Here is a 22,035-nt window from a genome sequence, read left to right on the forward strand (position 1 = left end):
GATATTTTAAGTGTACACTGGGATGCATTTTTACAAATATATGCATCCATGTAACACCATAATAATTAAGATATTGAACATTTCCATCACCCTAGAAAGTCCCTCATTTCCCTTTGCAGCCAAGCTGCCCATGTACTCTTGGCCCCAGGCAGTCACTGATCTGCTTTCTGTCACTATAGATTAGTTTTATCTCTTCTAGAATTTCATATAAATCTGACAGTATGTACTCTTTTTTTTTTCTTTAGGTCTGGATTTTCTTGCTCAATAGAATGTTTTTGAGATTTATCCATATTATTGTATCAGTTATTTGTTCCTTATTACTGCTGAGTATTATTCCATTTTTATACATTCACTTCTTGATGGACATTTGGCTTATTTTCACTCTTTGGCTATTATGAATACCACTGTGAACATTCATGTACAAGTTTTTGTGTGCACATATATTTTCATTTTTCTTTGGTAGTTACCTAAGAGTGGAATTGCTGGAAGGTATATGTTTAACTTAAGAAACTGCCCAGCTGTTTTCTGAGGAGACTATACCATTGACATTCCCACCATCAAAGTATGAAAGTTCAGTTTCTCTTATTTGTCTTATTGATTTGGAAGTTTTTTTATATAATCTGGGTACAAGTCCTTTGTCAGGTATATGGATGGTAAATATGTTCTCCCAGTCTGTGGCTTGCCTTTTTGTTTTCTTTACAGTATCTTTCAAAGAGCAGAAATTTCTAATTTTGATTAAGTACAATTTACTCATTTTTCTTTTACAGTTAGTATTTTTTGTCTAAGAAATCTTTGCCTACTCCAAGATAATGAAGATTCTCTTCTGTGGTTTTTTTTCGAGAAGTGTTACAGTTTTATGTTTAGGTCTGCGACAGGTTTTGAGCTAATTTTTTTGTGTAGTGTGAGGTAAGGGTCATTGAAAAGACTATCCTTTCCCTGTTGAATTACATTGGTAACTTGGTTGAAAATCAATTGACCATGCATATAGACTCTATTGTGTTCTAGTGATGTGAATTTCCATTCGTATACCAATACCGCACATCCTGACTACGGTAGCTTTACAGCGAGTCTTGGAATCATGTCATGAAAGTCATACAAATTTGTCCTTTTTCAAAATTGATTTTAGCTTCTCTAGGTCTTTTGACTTTTCATGTACATTTTAAAATCAGTTTGTCAATTGCTACAAAAATATCTTGTTGGGATTTTGAATCTGTAGATGAATTTTGAGAGAATAGACATCTTAGTAATACTGAGATTTCCAAACTGAACATGGTATGTGTCTCCATTAATTTAGGTATTTTATTTCTCTCTGAAATGTTTTGTAGTTTTTAGTGTATATATTTTGTTAAATTTACCCCTAAGTGTTTCAAGTTTGGGATTGTTACTGTATATGGTATTCCTTAAATTTTTTTTTATTGTGGTAAAATATATGTAATATGAAATTTACCATTTTAACCATTTTCAAGTGCATATTTTTTCTTTTTTTTTTGGCCATGCTATGTGGCATCTGGGATCTTAGTTCCCTGATCAGGGATTGAACCTGTGCTCCCTGCATTGGAAGCTCGAAGTCTGAACCACTGAACCGCCAGGGAAGTCCCTCAAGTGCACATTTTTTTTTTCTTTTTTTTTGGGGGGGGTACGCGGGCCTCTCACTGTTGTGGCCTCTCCCGTTTGTGGAGCACAGGCTTCGGACGCTCAGGCTCAGCGGCCATGGCTCACGGGCCCAGCCGCTCCGTGGCATGTGGGATCTTCCCGGACCGGGGCATGAACCTGTGTTCCCTGCGTCGGCAGGTGGACTCTCAACCACTGCACCACCAGGGAAACCCTCAAGTGCACATTTTAATGGCATTGCCGTTAAGTACATTCACAGTTTTGTGCAACCATCACCACTGTCTACTTCCTGAACTTTTTCATCATCACAAACAGAAACTCTGTATCCATTAAACAATATGGCTCCCCCAACCCCTAGTAACCTCTATTCTACTCTTTTTTAAATATACTGAAGTATAATCGATTTACAATACTGTGTTAGTTTCAGGCATACAGCAACCTCCATTCTACTTTCTGTCTCTAAAAATTTGCTCATTCTAGGAACCTCATCTAAGTGGAATTATACAATATTTGTTCTTTTATGTCTTGCTTATTTCATAATGTTTTCAAGATTCATCCATGTTATAACATGTATCAGAATTTCCTTCCTTTTTAAGCCTGAATAATATTCCATTATATATATATATATATAATGGAATATATATATTATACAAATATATTCCACATTTTATTTATCCATTCATCTCTTGGTAGACATTTGGGTTGTTTTCAGTTTTTGGCTCTAGTGGATAACTCCACTATGAGCATTGGTGTACAGTATGTGTCTGAGTCCCTGCTTTCAGTTATTTTATATATACCTAGGAGTGGAATTGCTGGATCATATGATACTTCTTTGTTTAACCTTTTGAGGAACCATCAAGCTGTCTCCATAGCAGCTGTACCATTTTGCATTCCCACCAGCACTGCATGAGGGTTTAAATTTCTCCACATCCTCACCAATACTTTGTTACTTTCCTTTTTTAAGAAATTGATAATAGGTCTCCTGAGGTGTACGAAGCGGTATCTCATTTTTATTTTGATTTGCATTTTCCTGATGGTAGTGATGTTGAGCATCTTTTCATGTGCTTAGTGGTTATTTGTGTACCTTCTTTGGAGAAATGTCTGTTTACATCCTTTTTTTGAATTAGGTGTTTCATTTTTTTGTTATTGAATTTAGGAGTTCTTTATATATTTCATGGTCGTTCCTAATCATATTTTAGAGGAATAAAAAAAAGAAAGGTCCTTTTCAGCCTATACAAATGACTGAGAAAAATCCTTTTCTACCAATCTTCCTTTTAAAAAGCCAATTAGCTCTAATCTGTACTTGTATAGTCATCAAAATTGACATTATCAAACCTTCAGATGTGGAAACTGTACATATTATAAAGTTTTCAACAGGCTTTGTTTTACTGCATAATACTTTAAAAAATGTTTTTAAAGAAAATCTGGTTTATTCTTGATTCAAGGCACTTTACATTTTCTTAACAGCTTTTTTGAGATAGAATTTACATAACATAAAATTCACTGTTTTAACTACAATCCATTTTTTTTAGTATAGATACAGTGTTGTGCAACCATTCTCATAATCTATTATAGAACATTTAATGACCCCCCCCCAAAGAAACACCGTGCCCATTAGCCCACAGCCACCCTCTCCACCCAAACCCTAGGTGACCACTAATCTACCTTCTGTCTCTAGATTTGTCTATTCTGGACATTTCATATAAATGAAGTCATACAATATGTGGCCTTTTGTGACTGGTTTCTTTCACTTAGCACATTTTTAAGTTCATCCATGTTGTAGCATGTGTCAGTACTTCATTCCTTTTTATGTCTCAATATTATTCCACTGTATGAATATACAACATTTGTTTATCCATTAACCAATTGATAGACATTTGGGTTGTTTTTACTTTTCAGCTATTATGAATAATACTTCTGTGAGCTTTTGTGTAAAACTTTTTGTGGGACATACGTTTTCAATTCTCTTGCGTATACATACCTTGAAGTTGAATCACCAGAATATGCTAACTTTATGTTTCACTTTTTGAGGAATGGCCAAGCTGTTTTGCCAAGGAGCTGCACAATTTTACGTTCTCACCAGCAATGTATGAGGGTTCTAATTACTCCACATCCTCGCTCATATTTGTTACTGTATTATTATTATTATTATTATTATGGGCATCCTAGTAGATGGAAAGTAGTATCTCATTGTGGTTTTGATTTGCATTTCCCTAACGACTGATGATGTTGACCAACTTTTCATGTGCTTATGGGCTGTTCGTTTATGTTCTTTGGAGAAATATTCCTTTGCCCATTTTTTAATTGGGTTGCTTAACTTTTTGTTGTTGACATGTAAGAGATTCTTTATATATATTCTGGATACTAGACCCTTATCAGATATATGATCTGCAACTATTTTCTATTTTCTCCCTTTTTGTGGGTTATCTTTATCTTTCTTGATAATGGTTTTTTTTTGGCTGGGTGGTGCGGCTTGCGGGATTTTAGTTCCCCCACGAGGGACTGAACCCAGGCTCTCGGCAGTGAAAGTGCCAAGTCCTAACCACTGGATCACCAGGGAGTTCCCTTGATAGGGTTCTTTGAAGCACAAAAATTATTGATTTTGATAAGTCCAATTTACTGTTCTTCCTTTGGTTGCTTGTGCTTTAGTTATGTCGTATCTACGAAACTATTGCCTAATCTAAGGTAACACATATTTACACCTAGGTTTTCTTCAGAGTTTTATAATTTTAGTTTTTACCTTTAGGTCTTTGATCCATTTTGAGTTAATTTTTGTATGTGGTGTGATGTAGTGGTCTAGTTTCATTCTTTTGCCATGTGGATATCCAGTTGTCCCAGCACTGTTTGTTGAAAGGAATTTTCTTACTCCCATTGAATTGTCTTGGCACCATTGTCAAAAATCAGCTGATCATGGATATATATGTTTTATTTCTGGACACTGAATTCTGTTCCATTGATTTATACGTCTATCTTAATATCAGTACCACAGTCTTACTTGCAAACTGCATAATATACTTTTAAAGTTGCTATTTTAATTTTACTCTTCAAGATTTCTCTTTACCCATTTGTGCAAGAAAATACTAAGGACAGTTACAACAAAAGCAAGATGCTGAACTTCACTCAGGTCGTCATTCATTAATGGTGTTCTGAAAAGACTTTAAAAAATGGAATAGAAAATAACTGTATTCAACACTTCAAGACAAGATAGATTTAGAGAAATTCTGGTTTTCCTTTTGAAAAATACAATATTTGAAATTAACTCAATAAATGGGTTTAAATAGATTGAACATAGCAGAAGAGAGAATTAATGAACTGTGTAGAAAATCAGGCTAAAGAAGGAAGAGCAAAAAGGATAAAAAGTGCAGAAAAGAGTGTGCAAAGGACTCGGTGAAAGGTCTGAACTACTTGTAATTGGAGTCCAGGGAAAGGAGAGAGAGAACAGGGTTCAAAAGCAAACAAACAGGCAAAGACAATATTTAATGAGTCAATGGCTAAGAATTTTACAAAACTGCTGAAAGACTTCCAGAGTTCTGATAGTGTTCTATCTTTTGATCTAGGTGCTGATTATGTGAGTGTGTATAACTTGTGAAACTTTATTGAATGGCACACTCGTGATTTGTGTACCTTTCTAGTACATATGTTATATTTCAATAAAATATTTTTTAAAAATCTAAGTGAATTGAACCATATACAGAATTCCCTAAATCAAAAAAAATGTGATTTTGTAAAAACTGAGTTTTAATAATACTCTCTGATACTGGTATATTGATCATGTTGATTGATCTCTAATTTAAAAACTATTAAGAGAAATTAACAAATTTACTTTTCATTTTGTGGGAAATTATTTCAGTGTAAGGTTAAATTACCTCAGCAGCAGACAGAATAAGTTCATCTCTAATATTAAATGTGTTTAAGTTAGAAATATACTTTCAATCCTATTTTTTGCATATTCATAAAAATTTCCATCTTATTTTTAGAAAGAAAACCCTTTAACTTCTCCCTGTTGTGTAAAAAGATTGTAAAAATATTGACTTGAATACCCTTAAAGTACTGTGTTCCTGAACACAGTCTTCCAAAATAACTAGCCTTGCCTTTTTTGGGTTTTGTTTTGTATATTCTGTGACCTTTTGTGATCAATAAATATTAAATATCTTTCCTATGTGATATTGATTCTCTTTTTCTTTATTTTTTTCCTCAGTCCTGGCTACTGAAAAGAAATTAAGTTTTTAAGTGTGGTAAACAGTATAAGTATAGAGAAAATAAAAAGTCTCCATCTATCCACATCCCCCCACCCTCCCAACCAACTATCTTGTTATTAGGAGAGATTTTTTTTTTAATAGCTTTACATAGAACACCTTTCTGTACCACAATTGAACTGGATAAAAGCAAAGTATCTTTTAAATCCTTGATTCCTTTACTGAGGCCATATTAGATAGTAAGAACTTTATTTGAAAGTAAGCTGAAATTAGAGAAACGCCTTTCGAATGTGTAAAAATTACAAGATTATCCTTTCTTCCAGATTTTGTATCAGATTGTACCATCTCATAAACTGATGTTAGAGTTCCACAGATTACTGAGAAAATCAGGTAAGTAGTTTGTTTTAAATCTCTTTGTGCAGACAAGCTGTAGACTGGGGCTCAGCAGACTGTGGCTATGGGCCAGATCCACCTCTTGCCTGTTTTTTGTTTTTTTTTTTAATATTTCTTTCTTTCTTCCTTCCTTTCCTTCTTTTCTTTCCTTCTTTCTGCATTGGGTCTTCGTTGCTGCACCCGGGCCTTCTCTAGTTACGGCAAGTGGGGACTACTCTTGGTTGCAGTGTGCGGGCTTCTCATTGTGGTGGCTTCTCTTGTTGCGGAGCACAGGCTCTAGGTGTGCGGGCTTCAGTAGTTGTGGTGCACAGGCTCTAGAGCGCAGGCTCAGTAGTTGTGGTGCATGGGTTTAGTTGCTCTGTGGCATATGTGATCTTCCTGGAACAGGGGTAGAATCCGTGTCCCCTGCATTGGCAGGCGGATTCTTAATCACTGCACCACCAGGGAAGTCCCCTCTTGCCTGTTTCCATAAATCAAGTTCTGTTGGAGCACAGCCATGTCCATTTATTTATATACGTAAATATAAAAGCAGTCTATGGCGGCCTTTGCCCTACGACAGTAGTGTTGAGTAGTTATGACAGTCTGTAAGGCTTGCAAAACTTAAACAGTGACTGGCCCTTTACAGAAAAAGTGTGCTGACCTCTGCTATAGAATTTAGGCAATGGTTGCAAAAGAAAAACAGCTTCAATTTATATGATTCAGCTCATTTTAATCTTTACTGGGATTCAGCTCAGTATAGAAAAGAACATAATTCTTCATAGGAAATCCGCTTGCTAAGTCCAGTAGGTACTGGGACTACCTCGGTTCTTCTTATAGAAGAGAACATATATAAAATGCCCAAATAGGGCCGGTACCTTAAGTAATGTTCTCAGTAGTATAAACCCATATAGAGGTCAGACTCACCACCCTGCCTTCATTAATGTGGACTAAATTATCGAATTCTTCAGATTCATCACAGGAGAGTATGATCATAATGAATTGTTTTAAACTGTTAATTAAACTAGAAGGCTTATGATTCAGTGATACTTTATCAGTGGAATATAATCTTTTAGCTTTGTGCTCTTCAATGCTTTCTGTAAACGCTAACTGTTGTGACCATTGCAGAAAACGAAGAACACCATAAACTGGGGTTGGAGGTATTATTTGGAGTCTTAGATTTTGCTGGATGCACTAAAAATATAACTGCTTGGAACTATTTGGCAAAATATCTCAGACAGACTTTAATGGAGTAAGTAAGAAACATACAGTGTTTATTACTGGATCAGCATAAATAATGTTTTATAATATTTTAGCTAATAAAGTTCTTTGTTTATGTTTTTGTATTTCTTGAACTGTGTCTTCATCTGTTTTCTTCTGAGTACATCAGAAGAACAGGAAATAGGAAGTCACAAGTAAAACGTACAAAAATTCTCTCCACATTTTTTGTGCTATCAAAATGGGCAATAGCCCTTACCACTACTCTGCTAAGAGCTAAGTTTGTGCTTTCTAATTGGAAATAGGGACCAGAAGGGGTCACCTCCACTCTTCACTAGATTCTTTGTAAAGCTGTTTGTGATTTGTGTCATCAACTTGTAAGATCACATGGGAAGCAGCTTTTCTCCCAACAGTTCTCAGTCATTTTCATTGGGTTTTTTTAGGACCTCATAAAATCGTCAGGGTTATTCATTCAGCAAATATTTATTAAGTCCCTTGTGAGCTGGGTGTCTAAAGCTATCCCTCTGATCAAAATAATCATCAGTGCCACATTTTGAGTAAAAGAAAAGGAATGGCCCTTGTCATTTTTACCTTGTGTGTGAGAGAATAAAGGATATCACACACAATGAAATTAAATTTCATTGATTTATTATATCCATTTTAGTTGCTTAGGAAATTCAATATCAGTGGGAACTTGCTTCAGGCTTCAGACCTGACTTGACCTTAGAACAGTCTTGATTAGGAAGTATTTTTGGTGTGATATGTTGATGTACTTACTGTAAACCACTTTCCAAATCTAAAGCACTGTACAAACCCTTACTAACCCCAAGGTTCTTGAAGGCAGAGAAATGTGCTGCTCACTTTTTAAACCTCTAGAAGTTTTGCCACAGGGGCAAATAGGTACTAAATAAGTCTTTGCTCTATTAAATTATTGAGGAATACTTAGCATTGCCTGGGTTCAGCTGTCAAACCTATGAGTTCCTGTGTTTGTATAATAATGCCATCTCAATTTGGATAGTAATTCTTTGTAGCATATAATTTTAAAGTAAGGTTTTAAAGTAACTTTTAAGAAATAAATAACAATAGCCAACATTTGTTGAAAATTTACTTTGTACCAGACAGCATGCAAAGAGCTTTATATGACACTTGCTATACTATGGACCAGTTTAATCCTAATAACAATGCTACGAGATGGGCACCATTAATATCCTCAAGGAAATTGAGGCTCAGAGAGATTAAGCAACGTGCCGAAGATCACACAGATAGTAGATGGAAGACCTGGGATTTGAATCTGAGATTTTGACCTTAGAGTCTATGCTGTTAACTGCTGTGCTGTACTGAACTGGCTCTTTCATTAAATGGAAAATGGGACATGGAGATCAAAGAGGACGAAAAAGGATTTGCTTTCATGCGTGTGCTATGCCACGGCCATACTCAGAAGCTAGTTTGGAAACATCTTCCTTGTCATCTTTCCACAGACCCTACTTAAGTTCAGATTCTGACACTATAGGTCTGTCTCCATCACTGACCTTCCCTTTTGACATTTTTCTTTTCCAGGAGTCATCTTGCCTGGGTTCAAGAAGAGTGGAACTCCAGGAAAAACTGGTGGCCAAACTTTCACTTCAGCTATTTTCGGGCAAAAAGTGATTGGAAGGAAGATAAAGCTTTGGCTTGTGAGAAAGCTTTGGTAGCTGGGTTATTGTTAGGAAAAGGTACATGTTTTGTTTTCTTTTTACCTAGCCATAGCTTTCAGGTGATTTTGAAATTACAAAGTGTGGCCATTCATTCATATTAGAGTTTACCTAAACAGTATCTAAGGGTATTAGATGCTGGAAAAATAACTGCTGAGTGGAAAAATGAATACTGAATTTGGGCCAGGTGATCTGCTTATAGGGAATTTCCATGGATTAGAAACAGTAATTTCATATTGTTGATCATCATTGGTTTTTATGCTCTAACTTGAGTATCTTTAGGGGCCATTAAGATAAAGGATGCACCATTTTCACAGCAAATGACCATTTGGCTGTGCTGTAGAGAAAGTTTACTGAGATTATCTACTATATTAGACATAGAAAAGTATTCTTTATTAACCTCATTTTTTATGACAGCTTTATGTTATTTATATTTACCTACCTGTTGCTGTAAGGATGAGACATTTTCTTCCCTTCAGAAAAGAAAAAAAAAAAACCCTCCTATTAACTTACTTAAAAGTCCTCTTAAAGGGAAATTGGTCTTTTCTTTGGGGAATATCTTGGCTGTTAAAACTCTTACCTGCTTTGTACCACTGAAATATAGAAAGGTAGCCAGTATTGAAATGAGACTGCCACAGAACGTGTCCAGAGGTGAAGAAAGTGACCTCACAGTGGCCATGAGTAAGCACTGTGTGGCCAGGGAGTTTAAAGTATCCTAAAGAGATTCTTCAGGTCGGTTTAGATATAATTTGTATTGATTTGGAATTAGTATTCTCAGTTAATGTTTCAGATGGTTACTTAGATTAGTAAAATACTGATTTTATGGGAGGAAAGGGATTAGTAAACATGAAAGTAGTTTAAAAAAATTCTCTCTGATGTACTGATGACAAGAAACAAATGTGATTTGGACTGTGACTTTTTGCTTTATGCGTGTAGAGGTTTCTGGTACAGATATCAAAAGGTACCTGTGTTTGAGTGGGGTCTGAAGACCTGGGTTAACTTTCCAATTCTGTCCCTTACTTGCCATGTCACTTAGGTCAAGCAGTTAACCTTTGGGAGCCTTCTGTTTGAGATGGGCAGTGTAACACCTGCCCTATTTGCTTACAGGATTATTAAGCATCACACAAACATCACATCAAAGTGCTTTATACATTCTGAGGTATCCTGCGAATATCAGGCATAAAATGTCTGAGAATGGGCTCACCTTTTCTTCTTTCAGGGTGTTAGTATGGGGGCTGAGTCAGTCTATTGGGAGTTGTGCTGGGTTTTGTTCTTGATCTGGTTACCCTCATTACATCCTGGGATTCGAATTTTAGTCGTGGCCTCCCTTTGCTCTGTGCTTGGAGTAGGGTACGGTGGCTGTCCTTCCTCCCATGCTCTGCTCACGGTGAACCAGGCCCGTTTCTCCTTGGAGGGGCCTTTCCTCCCAACAGTTCAGGCTGCTTGGCTGCCACGTGACTTTAGCTTGGTGGGCTTGAAGTTAGGAATTGTAGTTTATTTGGCTTTTTCTCTGTTAGATTGGTAGCAGAGTTTTTTCCAGTTTTCTGTATTCTAGACAGAAGCAGAAATCTGTGTACAAAGTATTTTGTTTTTGCTAAAGTGGTAGATGTGTTTAGAAACACAAATTATTATATAACACCACATGCGCCACTGCTTCCCAGCTAATAAAATATTAGAAGTTCTCACCTACTATTTTCAGGGATAATAAAATTGTTACTCTAGGGCTTCCCAGGTGGTGCAGTGGTTGAGAGTCCACCTGCCAATGCGGGGGACACAGGTTCGTGCCCCGGTCCGGGAAGATCCCACATGCCACGGAGCAGCTGGGCCAGTGAGCCATGGCCGCTGAGCCTGCGCGTCCAGAGCCTGTGCTCTGCAGTGGGAGAGGCCACAGCAGTGAGAGGCCCATGTACCGCAAAAAAAAAAAAAAAAAAAAATTGCTACTCTAGGTACAATATATATTCTAGCAGTTTCTGAGAGAATATGAATAAATGCAAGCTGAGACTGTAATAAAATTAATTTTTCCTATGTTTTTTATGGTCTCATTTATTAAATAGAGAAAATCTCTTATAATATCCAGTTTACACTTTTCTTACAGGAATTTGATTCATGTCTCTGAAATACTTAACTAGTGATCCTCTTAGCCTTGTAAGACTATGCAAAGCAGGTAGAACTTCTGATGAGCACCTTTGGCACCTTTGGCGTATCTGCATGATCACCACCCAGCTGCCTGCTAGATGGCAGGAATGACTAGATTAAATTTTTGATTTCTTCTAACCTATGATTTGTTTATTCTAATTCTTCACATCAGGGTTTTCTACAGAGAACTTCCTTATTGTCATAGATGCATCTTTGGCTCTTTTACCAACTTATCATTGAGAAGGAAGCTCTAGTAGTTTGCTTCTGGAGAAGGCTCATTTAATATATGACTATATATAATATGCATATCACCTTAACTAAGGTTTAGGAGGGAAAGCAGAAAACAAGCTAAAGTATATGCTTTAATTATGATGTATCAGCAATATTTTTGTATGTAGGAAGCAGTACATTTCATTGGTGACAGCTCTGAGAATGGGCTTAGACATATTGGTATAGATAATACAAATCCATCTACTTTTATAATCATCAGTATGCCAGAGCTGAAGCAAAATTTTTAAAATGTAGAAATATACTTGAAGAATTTGATGATAAGTATTAAAACTTTTTATTTTGCCTTGTTTTGTTTCTGAGGTTGTAGATATTTTCGGAATATTTCAAAACAAGATCATCAAGTCTTAAAGAAGAAAATTAAGCAGATGAAGAAATCAGTGAAAAAATACAGCATTGTAAATCCAGGACTCTGATACTGAATTTTAGTTACTTCAGATTAGTAGCCACAGAGTAGTAACTCAGTTGATAGCTTTAAATGTATTTATTTATTTGGTATTTTAAGAAGGTAGCTTATTTGGCTATGAAAAGTTACATTTATATTTTTTTATATTTTCTTTTACTATCGGTTATAGCTAGAGAAACAGTCTCATTGCCTTTGCTCTTTGTAAATATATTTTTTCTTTTTTTTGTACTGTTAAATGTAACATTTATTAAGGAATAATCTTCAAATAAAAATATATTTGTTTAGTCAGAGCATATAGCTCTACAGAAGTTATTGCTGTTTGCCGATAATTTGCCTCTGATAATTGTGTAATAAAATATAACTTGTGGGACTGTTAAATGAACGTGTGTATTCTTTTAGATGCTAAATGATCCATGTTAGGTTTACCACCATGAAGAATATATTGGTGATGAGTTCTGTTGAGGAAACAGAGAAGGATTTAGAAAAGAACTTCTCCTCTTTCTCTTTTGGTAGTAAGACATGGCAGTGTGGGGTTAAGTGACCTCTGGTAGAGAGCTACCTTTGACTCTGGAGGACTCCTTTGGGTCAGAGAGGGTAGGAGGGGCCTGGTTGCTTTTAGCTGGCACTGGCCTAACTTTAAAGGATTCTAGCTTTGTTGGTTTGCTTGTTTGCCTTGCACAGCAATCTAAGACATGTTCTAGAACTACTGTGTCCCTCTCCTTTCTCTTGGAAACCAAAATGCAGCAGTAGGTAGCTGGACAGTGGAGAAATAGTGTCCCAGGGTCATACAGGAAGCCCATTGGGAAAGCTTCGCTCAGAAGCCAAGAACAACTTTTCTGGAATATCAGCTGAGCTTTATAATATGTTGTGGTAACTGTTGGAGTAAGTGCTTCTTGAAAACTGTCTTGGTTTACTGTTCAGATAACTAGTATTTGAGTTCCATGAAGGCTCCCTAACTTCAGAGCAAGTCTGATATTAAGATGGCAAACCACACATTTTCCCCATTGGCTTCTTTCCTACCACTTTCAAACCATCTGTCAGAAAATTAGGGGACAAATTATGCTTTGTCAGTAATTTAATTCGATATTTTATACTTCATAAATAAATGACTATCAACAGATAACTATCCAACTTTATAATATTTGTGTGAAACAAGTAGGTGCCCCACAGAACCAAAGTAAAGCAAGTGAAAACTACCAATAAATAGGGTCGGCTTCACCACTGGGAGTCCATGCTTGGGTGGTAAAGGAGTTCCGTATAAGAGCAACACTATAAGGGTGAAATTCCCAGAGGATGTGGACAAAATCTCAAAGCCTAAGCCAAGATCGTCAGGGCATCTACTCCCTGAAACCTATAGTCAAAAACTCTAAAATAGGATTTATGAATTCTCATGATCCCTAGCAGGATGGAGGTGAGAATGAAGGAGAAATGAGTAGATATGGTTATCAAATGTTTGTATCTAATGGTGCAATAAGCAATGTGAAATTTTTTCCAACTGTGACATTTTTTAAAGCCCACTAAAAGCTAGTTTCATGAGTCATAATGGCTAAAATTTATCAAGCACTTTGGGCTTTACATTTCGTCATCTCATCACTGCAGTCCTATGAATTATCCCTATCTTAACAAGAAAGAAAGTGGTGTCTTCAGAGATGAAGTAACTTGCCCAGGGTCATGGCTGGTAGGTGCTGGCTCCAGGACTGTAACCCGATCAGTGTGGTTCCAAAGGTCACACTCTGTGCTGTGTGTACTGCCTTCCAGTTTAGTCATGTTTATAACCTGTAGCGCCCTGAGCTGGGGAGCAGGAAAAAGAACAGAGGGGATCCATCACCCATCCTTTCTCCTGGGCATGGAAGGTTCCCTCTCTGTGTCCTCACCCATCCCTCCCCATACAGACTCTTGTGGAATCACCACATTGTTTAATGGTCTTTGTACATCTGTCTTTCTCAGTAGTATATTACCTAGCCTTAATAATCTCCATATCACCAACACCTAACAGAATTTCTGGCTTATTAAATATTGAGTAGAACTGAATGAAAATGTATGAAAGCTATGGACTGAGTGTGCCTGTCCCACAGGCAGTAAATCTTGGTGAATTCCTGCCAAGGGTAGGGCCTTGGGAGACTGTTAGGTTTGAATCCTGGGTTTATCATAAGCTTTCATTGTTTCTTTACCTACAGAATGGAGACAAGTAAAATTGATTGCTGTACTTTCTTTTTTATTTTTATTTATTTTAATATTTATTTATTTATTTATTTTGGTTGTGCTGGGTCTTAGTTGCAGCATGCAGGATCTTTAGTTGCCCTATGCGGGCTTCTTAGTTGTGGTATGTGGACTCTTAGTTGCGGCATGCGTGTGAGATCTAGTTCCCCAACCAGGGATCGAACCTGGGCTGCCTGCATTGGGAGCACAGAGTCTTACCCACTGGACCACCAGGGAAGTTCGTGTACTCTCTTTTAAAAAAAATATTTTTATACATCATGATGGAATGAGAAAAATCTGGAATGTAATTCAGAACACCTAAATCTTCTTGCCATTTTTTGCAGTCACCTAAAGCGTGACCCTAAACGTTTCATGAAACCTCTCAGACTTAGCCACTTGTCTATACATTGGTGATGGCATATCTACCCTGCTTAGCTAATAGAATTATTGTGAAGATCACATGAGATGAAGTGAGAAAATACTGCATAAACTATAGTACATAATACAAATGAGAAGAATTGTTAATACTTTCCCTAAGCTCAAACGCGCGTGCTCATTTTCAGACTGTGAGAGAAGGCAGATAGATGCCAGAGAAGTCAGTAAACTATATGCAAGGCTACTGAGCTGGAGCATTTCTCTTTATATTTTTTCTGTTTTATTCCATGATCTGATTCTAGGATAAACACCAGACTCTTAACCTCTCAATATCGTTTGTTTTGTTTTGTTTTGTTTTGTTTTTTTGCGGTACACGGGCCTCTCACTGTTGTGGCCTCTCCCATTGCGGAGCACAGGCTCCGGACGCGCAGGCCCAGCGGCCATGGCTCACGGGCCCAGCCACTCCGCGGCATGTGGGATCTTCCCGGACCGGGGCACGAACCTATGTCCCTTGCATCGGCAGGTGGACTCTCAACCACTGCACCACCAGGGAAGCCCAATATCCTCAAATTTTGAAATCAGAAAATGAGGTTTTAATTTCAGCTTTACATAAGTTATGTGTCAATTTGAAAGTTAAATTTTTATTTTGTTTATGTAAGTAGCAACAAGGCCTGTGATCCTTCCGGTATTTGGCATTGCACCTAGCCATGCTTGGAGGCAAGGAAGAGAATCAAATGATCTCTTAGGGCTCCCTTCAAGACACAGGACTCTCTACAAGTGTAAACCAAAGCCTTGATGGTTTCCTCAGTGTTTGGTTACTTTCCACTCTGAGCCATGGGTGGCTGTACAGGAGCTTCACTTGAGTTGGACATAAAGAAAAACAGTCAGCAGCTGCACCGTTTCCTCTCAGCTAGCTTATGAATAGATAGTTCAGGATGAATATTTTGTAGGAGAGGATATTTTGGAACATTTAAGCATTCTTAATAGAGAAAAGTCTTTGTGAGTTCCAAATTGGAAGTCCAAACATACAAAAAAGCAGAGAAACCACAGGCTGGCCGGTGATGCTCAGTGGAAAGTAGATGATGTGAAAGCCACAGGCCATGGTGGGGCCTCTCTCCTGCTGGTGCCCAAAGGAAGCTGGAAACCCCCAGAGGCCGCCTGCCTGGGGCCCCTGGGCTGCCACATTCTGTGGCTTGTTCCTTTTCAGGATGCCACAGAATACCCAGGTTTTGGAGGTTTGGTTTGTTGAGCTGGTAGACTTCTTGCAGGAGAAAACAAGGCAGTTTCTGAATACGACTCAAGTACATCTGGCTGACAAAGCTAAGTGTCCTTGGCTGAATTTGATGGAGTGGACTTGCCAAAGTGTTCCCAAGCCAGACTTTGCCCAAGTTCAGCCCTCAGGCCAGGGAGGCTGTCCTCGAGGCCAGTTATTTTCTTCCAGAGTTGCTTGCTTTTGTGTTTTTGCAAAGAGTGATTCAAATTTTCTGCATGTGTTATAGTCTTTCCCATTTTTGACCTATTTAGAACTCAGTATTATTTCATTATTTTACTATCAGTCACCAGCTTGAGATAAGCCACATTTTAGTTGCACCAGAGCTCTGCCTTCACTGTTGCTACAGTTCATTCCCTGAGTTCTTCTAGCCAACAGCTGGCACAAATAAACGAGTGAGTAAATAAACGAGTGAGTGGTGGGCGTGGGGCTACCCGTGGCTGAGTTCTGATGGGTTGGATTTCTGAATGTCAGTCACTGAAGCACATCCTCAGGAGGACTGGCTGAGGTCATAAAGCTTGCAGTAAATTCACATTGCATGCATTTTGCTTTACATGGCCTGTTATAGTTTTCTGGTGTGTTTTTTTGCCCTAAAATACATTTTTAAAAAATGTCAGACCCTACAGATGAAATTCACTTCTAGCATTGTCTTCCCCTAAAAATACAGTGGGAAATCTATGGCATGTTTGGAACATATAATTTACACCAACTGTAGTCATGTGTAGGGAATATGCAGCAATGCAGGGTTTCCAATTCTCCTTTTAGACCAGAAGTTGTTTGCGTGGTTTGGAGGGACCCTTGCCCGAGGGTGACCTGTGCACATGCAGACAGTTGGTAGACACCTCATTTGTCTAATGTCAGCATCACCTTGGATGGTACCTGGGGTTTCTAATCAGAGGGGCAAACTGGCTCTAGGGAAGGGTTTGTCCTAAGTCCTCAGACCCCCTTACAAGGGGAAGATTATAAATACAGTTTGTCAATACACAAAACCAAAGTCTATTAGTCAGTTGTTACCTGTGTGCGTTACCTCTGCAAAGAACATCAGTCTCACACTCGGCCTGAGACAAACATTAGTCACTGCTCTCCACGAATTCAAGGAAGAAGATTGTTTAACTAGCTCAGAGCTGTCTAAAGCTCTAGGCTTTTCCAATTTGCACCTTATTAAGACATTTCCTTCCATAAGGTTGAGAAAGAGCTTGGGTAAAGCACACAACAGCAAGTGCATTAAACCCAGTGCGATAGCACAAAAGTTGTGTCAGGCTCACAAAACTGTCACAGTGCCAGGCTTTAGGGAACAGAGACATAAGGAAGTAAAAGGAACTGCCAATGACTGAACACTTTCTCATTTAATACCTAATAATCAGGGGAGGTATTCTTATCTCCCTTTTACAAATGAATCAATAACACGAGGGTTACCCAGGTGGAGAGGTTGCCCAAGACAACACAGATGGTAATGGGTGTTATCAGGTTTCAAACTCAGAGTTATCTAACCAAAGTTGGGCTCATAAACCCTACACTGTCCCTCACAGGGAACCGTGAAACGAGGTGGAATGAGGTACTTACTGTGAGAAGGGAGCAGTGTTGTCTGGAGTTCAAACACGAGGAAATGGGAGGAAACAGGGGCCCCTGGTAAAAGAGAAGCAGAAGACAGGGTGGAGGTGATTTCTGTGGGGTGTGGAGAAGACCAAGGGGGTGCTGAGGAGTGGAGGGTGTCACAGGAAATAAGGAACCCAAGACTGAAGAAGGTGGAGCTGGAGGACACGGTGAGATGGGGGAAAGGGGACTGACACAGTAAAGAAGGGGTAATAGAATATAAAGTATCTCGTAAGTGGTCCTCAGCCTGTGGCTTGCCCATCTCTGGGCTTCACGGAGACTCCTTATCAGCAGTAAAGAACTCGGGAGGGAGATGGAACCTCACTGAGGTGAAGTTTCTGAAAGCAAAGAGGTGATAAATGAGATGAGAAGCCCTTTGGCTCAGGGAACATGAGCAGAAACGTGCCTCTGCTGGGGGACACCCCAAGCCGGTCTGGGGGTCTGAGATGGACTTTCTCCTTGGGGAGCTCACAGACCTTGAGGCCTCCCTGTCAGTCGGGATTTCAGGGACCCCTTCCTGGGGCTCACGCATTTCAGGGCCACAACCCCTGGTGATGATTTTCTGTGTGTTCAGCTGTCTTGGCCCGGCCTTGTGTCCTGTCCTTGATGGCCTGTTCCTGTTTTATCAGGGGAGCTCTACTTCCTGGCCACCTCTTACCCGAGCGCCTACACACCGCGTGGATCCATTTACAAATTTGTTGACCCATCGAGGTGAGATTTAGGTTACCTTTTCTTCTCAGGTGATTGGAATTCGTCTTTATCTCCATGGCACATCAGAAAAACAGTCCTCACTCCCCAAGAATTACCAGATATGATCAGCGAAGCGTATCTTTCTTTTAGATGCAAAGCAGACTGGTCTGGGACTTCCCTGGTGGCGCAGTGGTTAAGACTCTGAGCTCCCACTGCAGGGGGGCCGAGTTCGATCCCTGGTCAGGGAACTAGATGCCACATGCATACTGCAACTAAGGAGCCAGTGAGCTGCAACTAAGGAGCCCACGTGCCACAGCTAAGACCCAGTGTAACCAAATAAATAAATTAGAACAAAAAAAAGCAGATTGGGCAGACAAATGTGTAGGACAATGCATCTGTAGGAATTATGGAATATTTGGGAAATGGTCTCTTTGTGGTTGGAAATGAGGATCTTGAGCCTTTCTAGGATGACTAGTCTAGACCTGTGGCTCCTGTCTTATTTTTTTTGTTTTTGTTTTTAATATGCTTCTGGAAACTTCTGTCTGGGATCATCTGACAGTGGGTGTACACCTCTGCCCACCTGAGTAGATATTGTCACCCTCGCCCATGGGTTGGTCTTTGGCACATACAGTTGGCCTTCCGTATCCATGGGTTCCACGTCTGTGGATTCAACCAACTGTGGATCAAAAATATTTTTAAAAATTCCAGAAAATTACAGAAAGCAAAACTTGAACTTGCTATGCTCTGGCAACTATTTATGTAATATTTACAACTAATTACATAGCAGTTATATTTATTTACAATTATTTACATAGCATTTACATTGTGTTAGGTATCATAAGTAATCTAGAGATGATTTAAAGTATATGGAGAATGCATAGGTTATATGCTAAGCACCATACCATATTACATAAGGGACTTGAGCATCAGTGGGTTTTGGTATCTGCGAGGTCCTGGGACCAATCCCTGGGAGTTGTATCTAAAACTGTCAGGTTTCTCAGTGTCTCCGCCTGATCCTTTCTGGAATTCAGTGACAGTATTTATTCACTTGGTAGACTCTATGATGTTTAACTCTGCTTCTCTGCCCACCTCTCTCAGAGACTAACCAACCTTTAACTCATCAGGCAAAAGCCATACTACAGCCTCCCATTTGTGAGGTTGTTGAAGGTGTGTCCGTATCTGTCCCTGGGAGAGTGATGCAGTGTATCCATCCTGAGAGCTCTGGGCAGTGTGCGGGATTTATCTCAGGATTCTTACCCAAAGCCAGAAAGTCTCCCCATGAATCAGCTTGAAGGTAGACCTGCAGAGGAAGACTTCCCTGTGAGGCTTCTGTTACCATATCCCGGGTGGTGTTCAGAGGACATTTGCTGCTGGTGAGGGCTCAGAAGCCCAGCACAGCACAGCTCCCCTTGGCAACCGGGCTCGGGTTTCGTGTTCTCAGAAGTTCCCAGAAGAGACTCAGTCCCTGAGGCTGTGCCCAGGGGCTCTCCTGGTGGAGTGCAGGGCTGTCAGGGGTGAATTAGGGACTGGCTGTCTCCACTGCTGGGTCTACTCCATGCAGATCTCCTGTGCTTGAGGGATGCAGCACACCCAGGGTCTTTAAAGCGCTTCCGGTGGCTGAAGGTGCCTGGGTGGGGAGTTTTCTGCTCTTTCTATCAACAGCTTTCCTATGTGAATCCCTTTTTCTTTCCTTTGACAGTTTCCTGATGTGGTTGGGGGATAATTTAGCTTACCTCTAGTGGCATGAGAGGTCAATCGTAAAGCAACTGTCAAGGCTGCTCCATGCTGAAGACACCCTTTCTCATGCACCTTCCTCTCAGTTGACATGTATGGAGTCATTTCTGTGCCCCAGGCACTGTGCTGGGTGCTGTGTGAGCAGGCTGACCTTTGATGCTGACAGAATCCCAGTGAGACAGGGTAACACCCTCAATCTACAGATTAGGTAACTGAGCCTAGCTACCTTCAATCCCTTGCCCGAGGTAGAGCTCGTAAGAGGTGACAGAGGATAGGAACGCATTCCTCTTTCTGGCTCAGTCATTTCAGCACTACCTATTCACTTCAGTTATAATGACGACTTGAATTGTACAAACTTCAGCAGCAGTGGGTCCAGATTCTGCTCTGCTTACTTCTTCAGCCCGTCTTTGCACTGAATGCACCCTCCCCAGCGTTCGAAGGAGCAGTTGGTTTATTTACGTAGGATTTTCCCCTTCCATCTTTTCCTTCTGCCTTTCCCTTAGAATCATAGACCCTGGATGCTGGGTTTGAATCTCGGCTTTACCACCAACTAGCTGGGAGTGTTCCTAGTCTGCAAAGTCCCTTTTATTTCAGAAGATGCACCCAGGCGACAGCAGTTTGAGAATCAGAATACTAGGAGGCAGAGAGCCTGCCATTACTTAAGGGGCCGGGCCATGAGTATCTGAAGAGATTTTCTTCAAAGGGAATCACTTTTGTATGTGCTGAGCGCTGCTCCAAGCGTTTTTAAAAATCTCATTTAAAAACTAATTTTAAAAATTATATATCAATCACTTATGGTGTGCCAAGCACACAGTTCTTATTTAATCCTCCCCGTCTCCCTGTGAGGATGGGTGATATTACTTTTTCTATTTTATAGAAGCGAAAATCGAAATGTAGCAAGGTTTACTTGCCCATGGTCCCCAGGATTTGTACCCTATTCTCTCTGTTGCCAAGCCCATGCTCCAACCCCCTCACTACACTGTCCCCGAAGTGCCTCACTACAGTGTCCCTGCGATGTCCATGTCCTTTCTTCTCTCTGAGCTCATGGCAGATTTCCTGTTACATCTCTCCCATTCCTATGGATAAGGGAGGGCTGAACCCAGTTCTTGCACATGCATGCCTTCTGGTGACCGGGATTTCGTGGTTCCATCTTCAGAGTCTTGTATCCTCACTTTTTCTCTCTGTTTTTAGGCAAGCACCTCCAGGCAAGTGCAAGTACAAGCCAGTGCGGGTGAAAACCAAGAGTAAGCAGGTCCAGCTCAGGCCACTTGCTAGTGAGTCCCTCTCTGTCTTTGGGCTCAGACCTTGGCATCAAGGTGCCGGCACAGTGCCCTCTGCAAACAGCTGCAATCCCGGGGTGGCAGATCTTATTTTCTCACCTAAGGCTTATCCTCTGGCTGAGGACTAGGACCTGTGGCTCAGTCTGTACGTCTCCTCTGTGTACCAGGGTGAGAGGGGGCAGCACCTGCTTCTGCTGTGACCTGCTGCCATTCATTCATTCATTCATTTGTTCATTCAAGTATTCATTCATTCATTTAGTACTCACTTTGTGGCAGTCCCTGTGCCCATCCCTGAGGATACAGCAGTGAACGTGACCTGTAGGAGTTTAGAATCAAAGGAGAGGAGGGCATGTAGTGCGGGCAAATGAAGAAATAAATATAGCATTGAGGTTCTGGCTAGAAGCATGTCCAGGGGACTGAGAGGGCCCTCAGAGTGAGAACCTCTTCCTCCTGGTAGGGTAGTCAGGAAAGACTTGCAGGGGAGGGACACTATCTTAAGGGAACTATTCTAGAGCCATGCATCTCTGGAGTGATCCCATTACAAAAGTAATCTGGGCTTCCCTGGTGGCACAGTGGTTGAGAGTCCGCCTGCCGATGCGGGAGACACGGGTTTGTGCCCCGGTCTGGGAAGATCCCACATGCCGTGGAGCGGCTGGGCCCGTGAGCCATGGCCACTGAGCCTGCGCATCCGGAGCCTGTGCTCCGCAATGGGAGAGGCCACAACAGTGAGAGGTCCGTGTACCGCAAAAAAAAAAAAAAAAAAAAGTAATCTATTTAGATCAAGGCCAGGGAATTAAGCATATTAATTTCAAAAGAATTTATATTCAAGAACCCTCAAGTGGGCATAGGATTCCTGGGCAGCACTTCCCTTTGAGCTACTTTCCAGACCTAATACTTCTCCTAAATAAACGCTTGTTTCCCAGAAACAGTCTTGGACTTGCTAAAGGAGCAGTCCGAGGAAGCTGCTAGAAAACTGTCC

General features: G+C 40.1%; 1 protein-coding gene across 1 annotated transcript in view; it reads left to right on the plus strand.

Annotated features, from left to right (window-relative positions):
- TAF1A (TATA-box binding protein associated factor, RNA polymerase I subunit A) overlaps positions 1-11,925 on the plus strand; it is a gene marked incomplete at both ends in the record, with an annotated part of 32,082 nt that extends 20,157 nt beyond the window's left edge. The window contains 4 exons of the mRNA XM_079696887.1: positions 6,131-6,197; positions 7,305-7,428; positions 8,952-9,106; positions 11,813-11,925. Coding sequence (XP_079553013.1) covers positions 6,131-6,197; positions 7,305-7,428; positions 8,952-9,106; positions 11,813-11,925 — 459 coding nt within the window. The remainder of the gene's footprint in view (positions 1-6,130; positions 6,198-7,304; positions 7,429-8,951; positions 9,107-11,812) is intronic.
- Positions 11,926-22,035: the final 10,110 nt, after the last annotated feature.

The sequence above is a fragment of the Hyperoodon ampullatus genome (assembly GCF_949752795.1).
Source record: "Hyperoodon ampullatus genome assembly, chromosome: 2".
NCBI lineage: Eukaryota > Metazoa > Chordata > Mammalia > Artiodactyla > Ziphiidae > Hyperoodon > Hyperoodon ampullatus.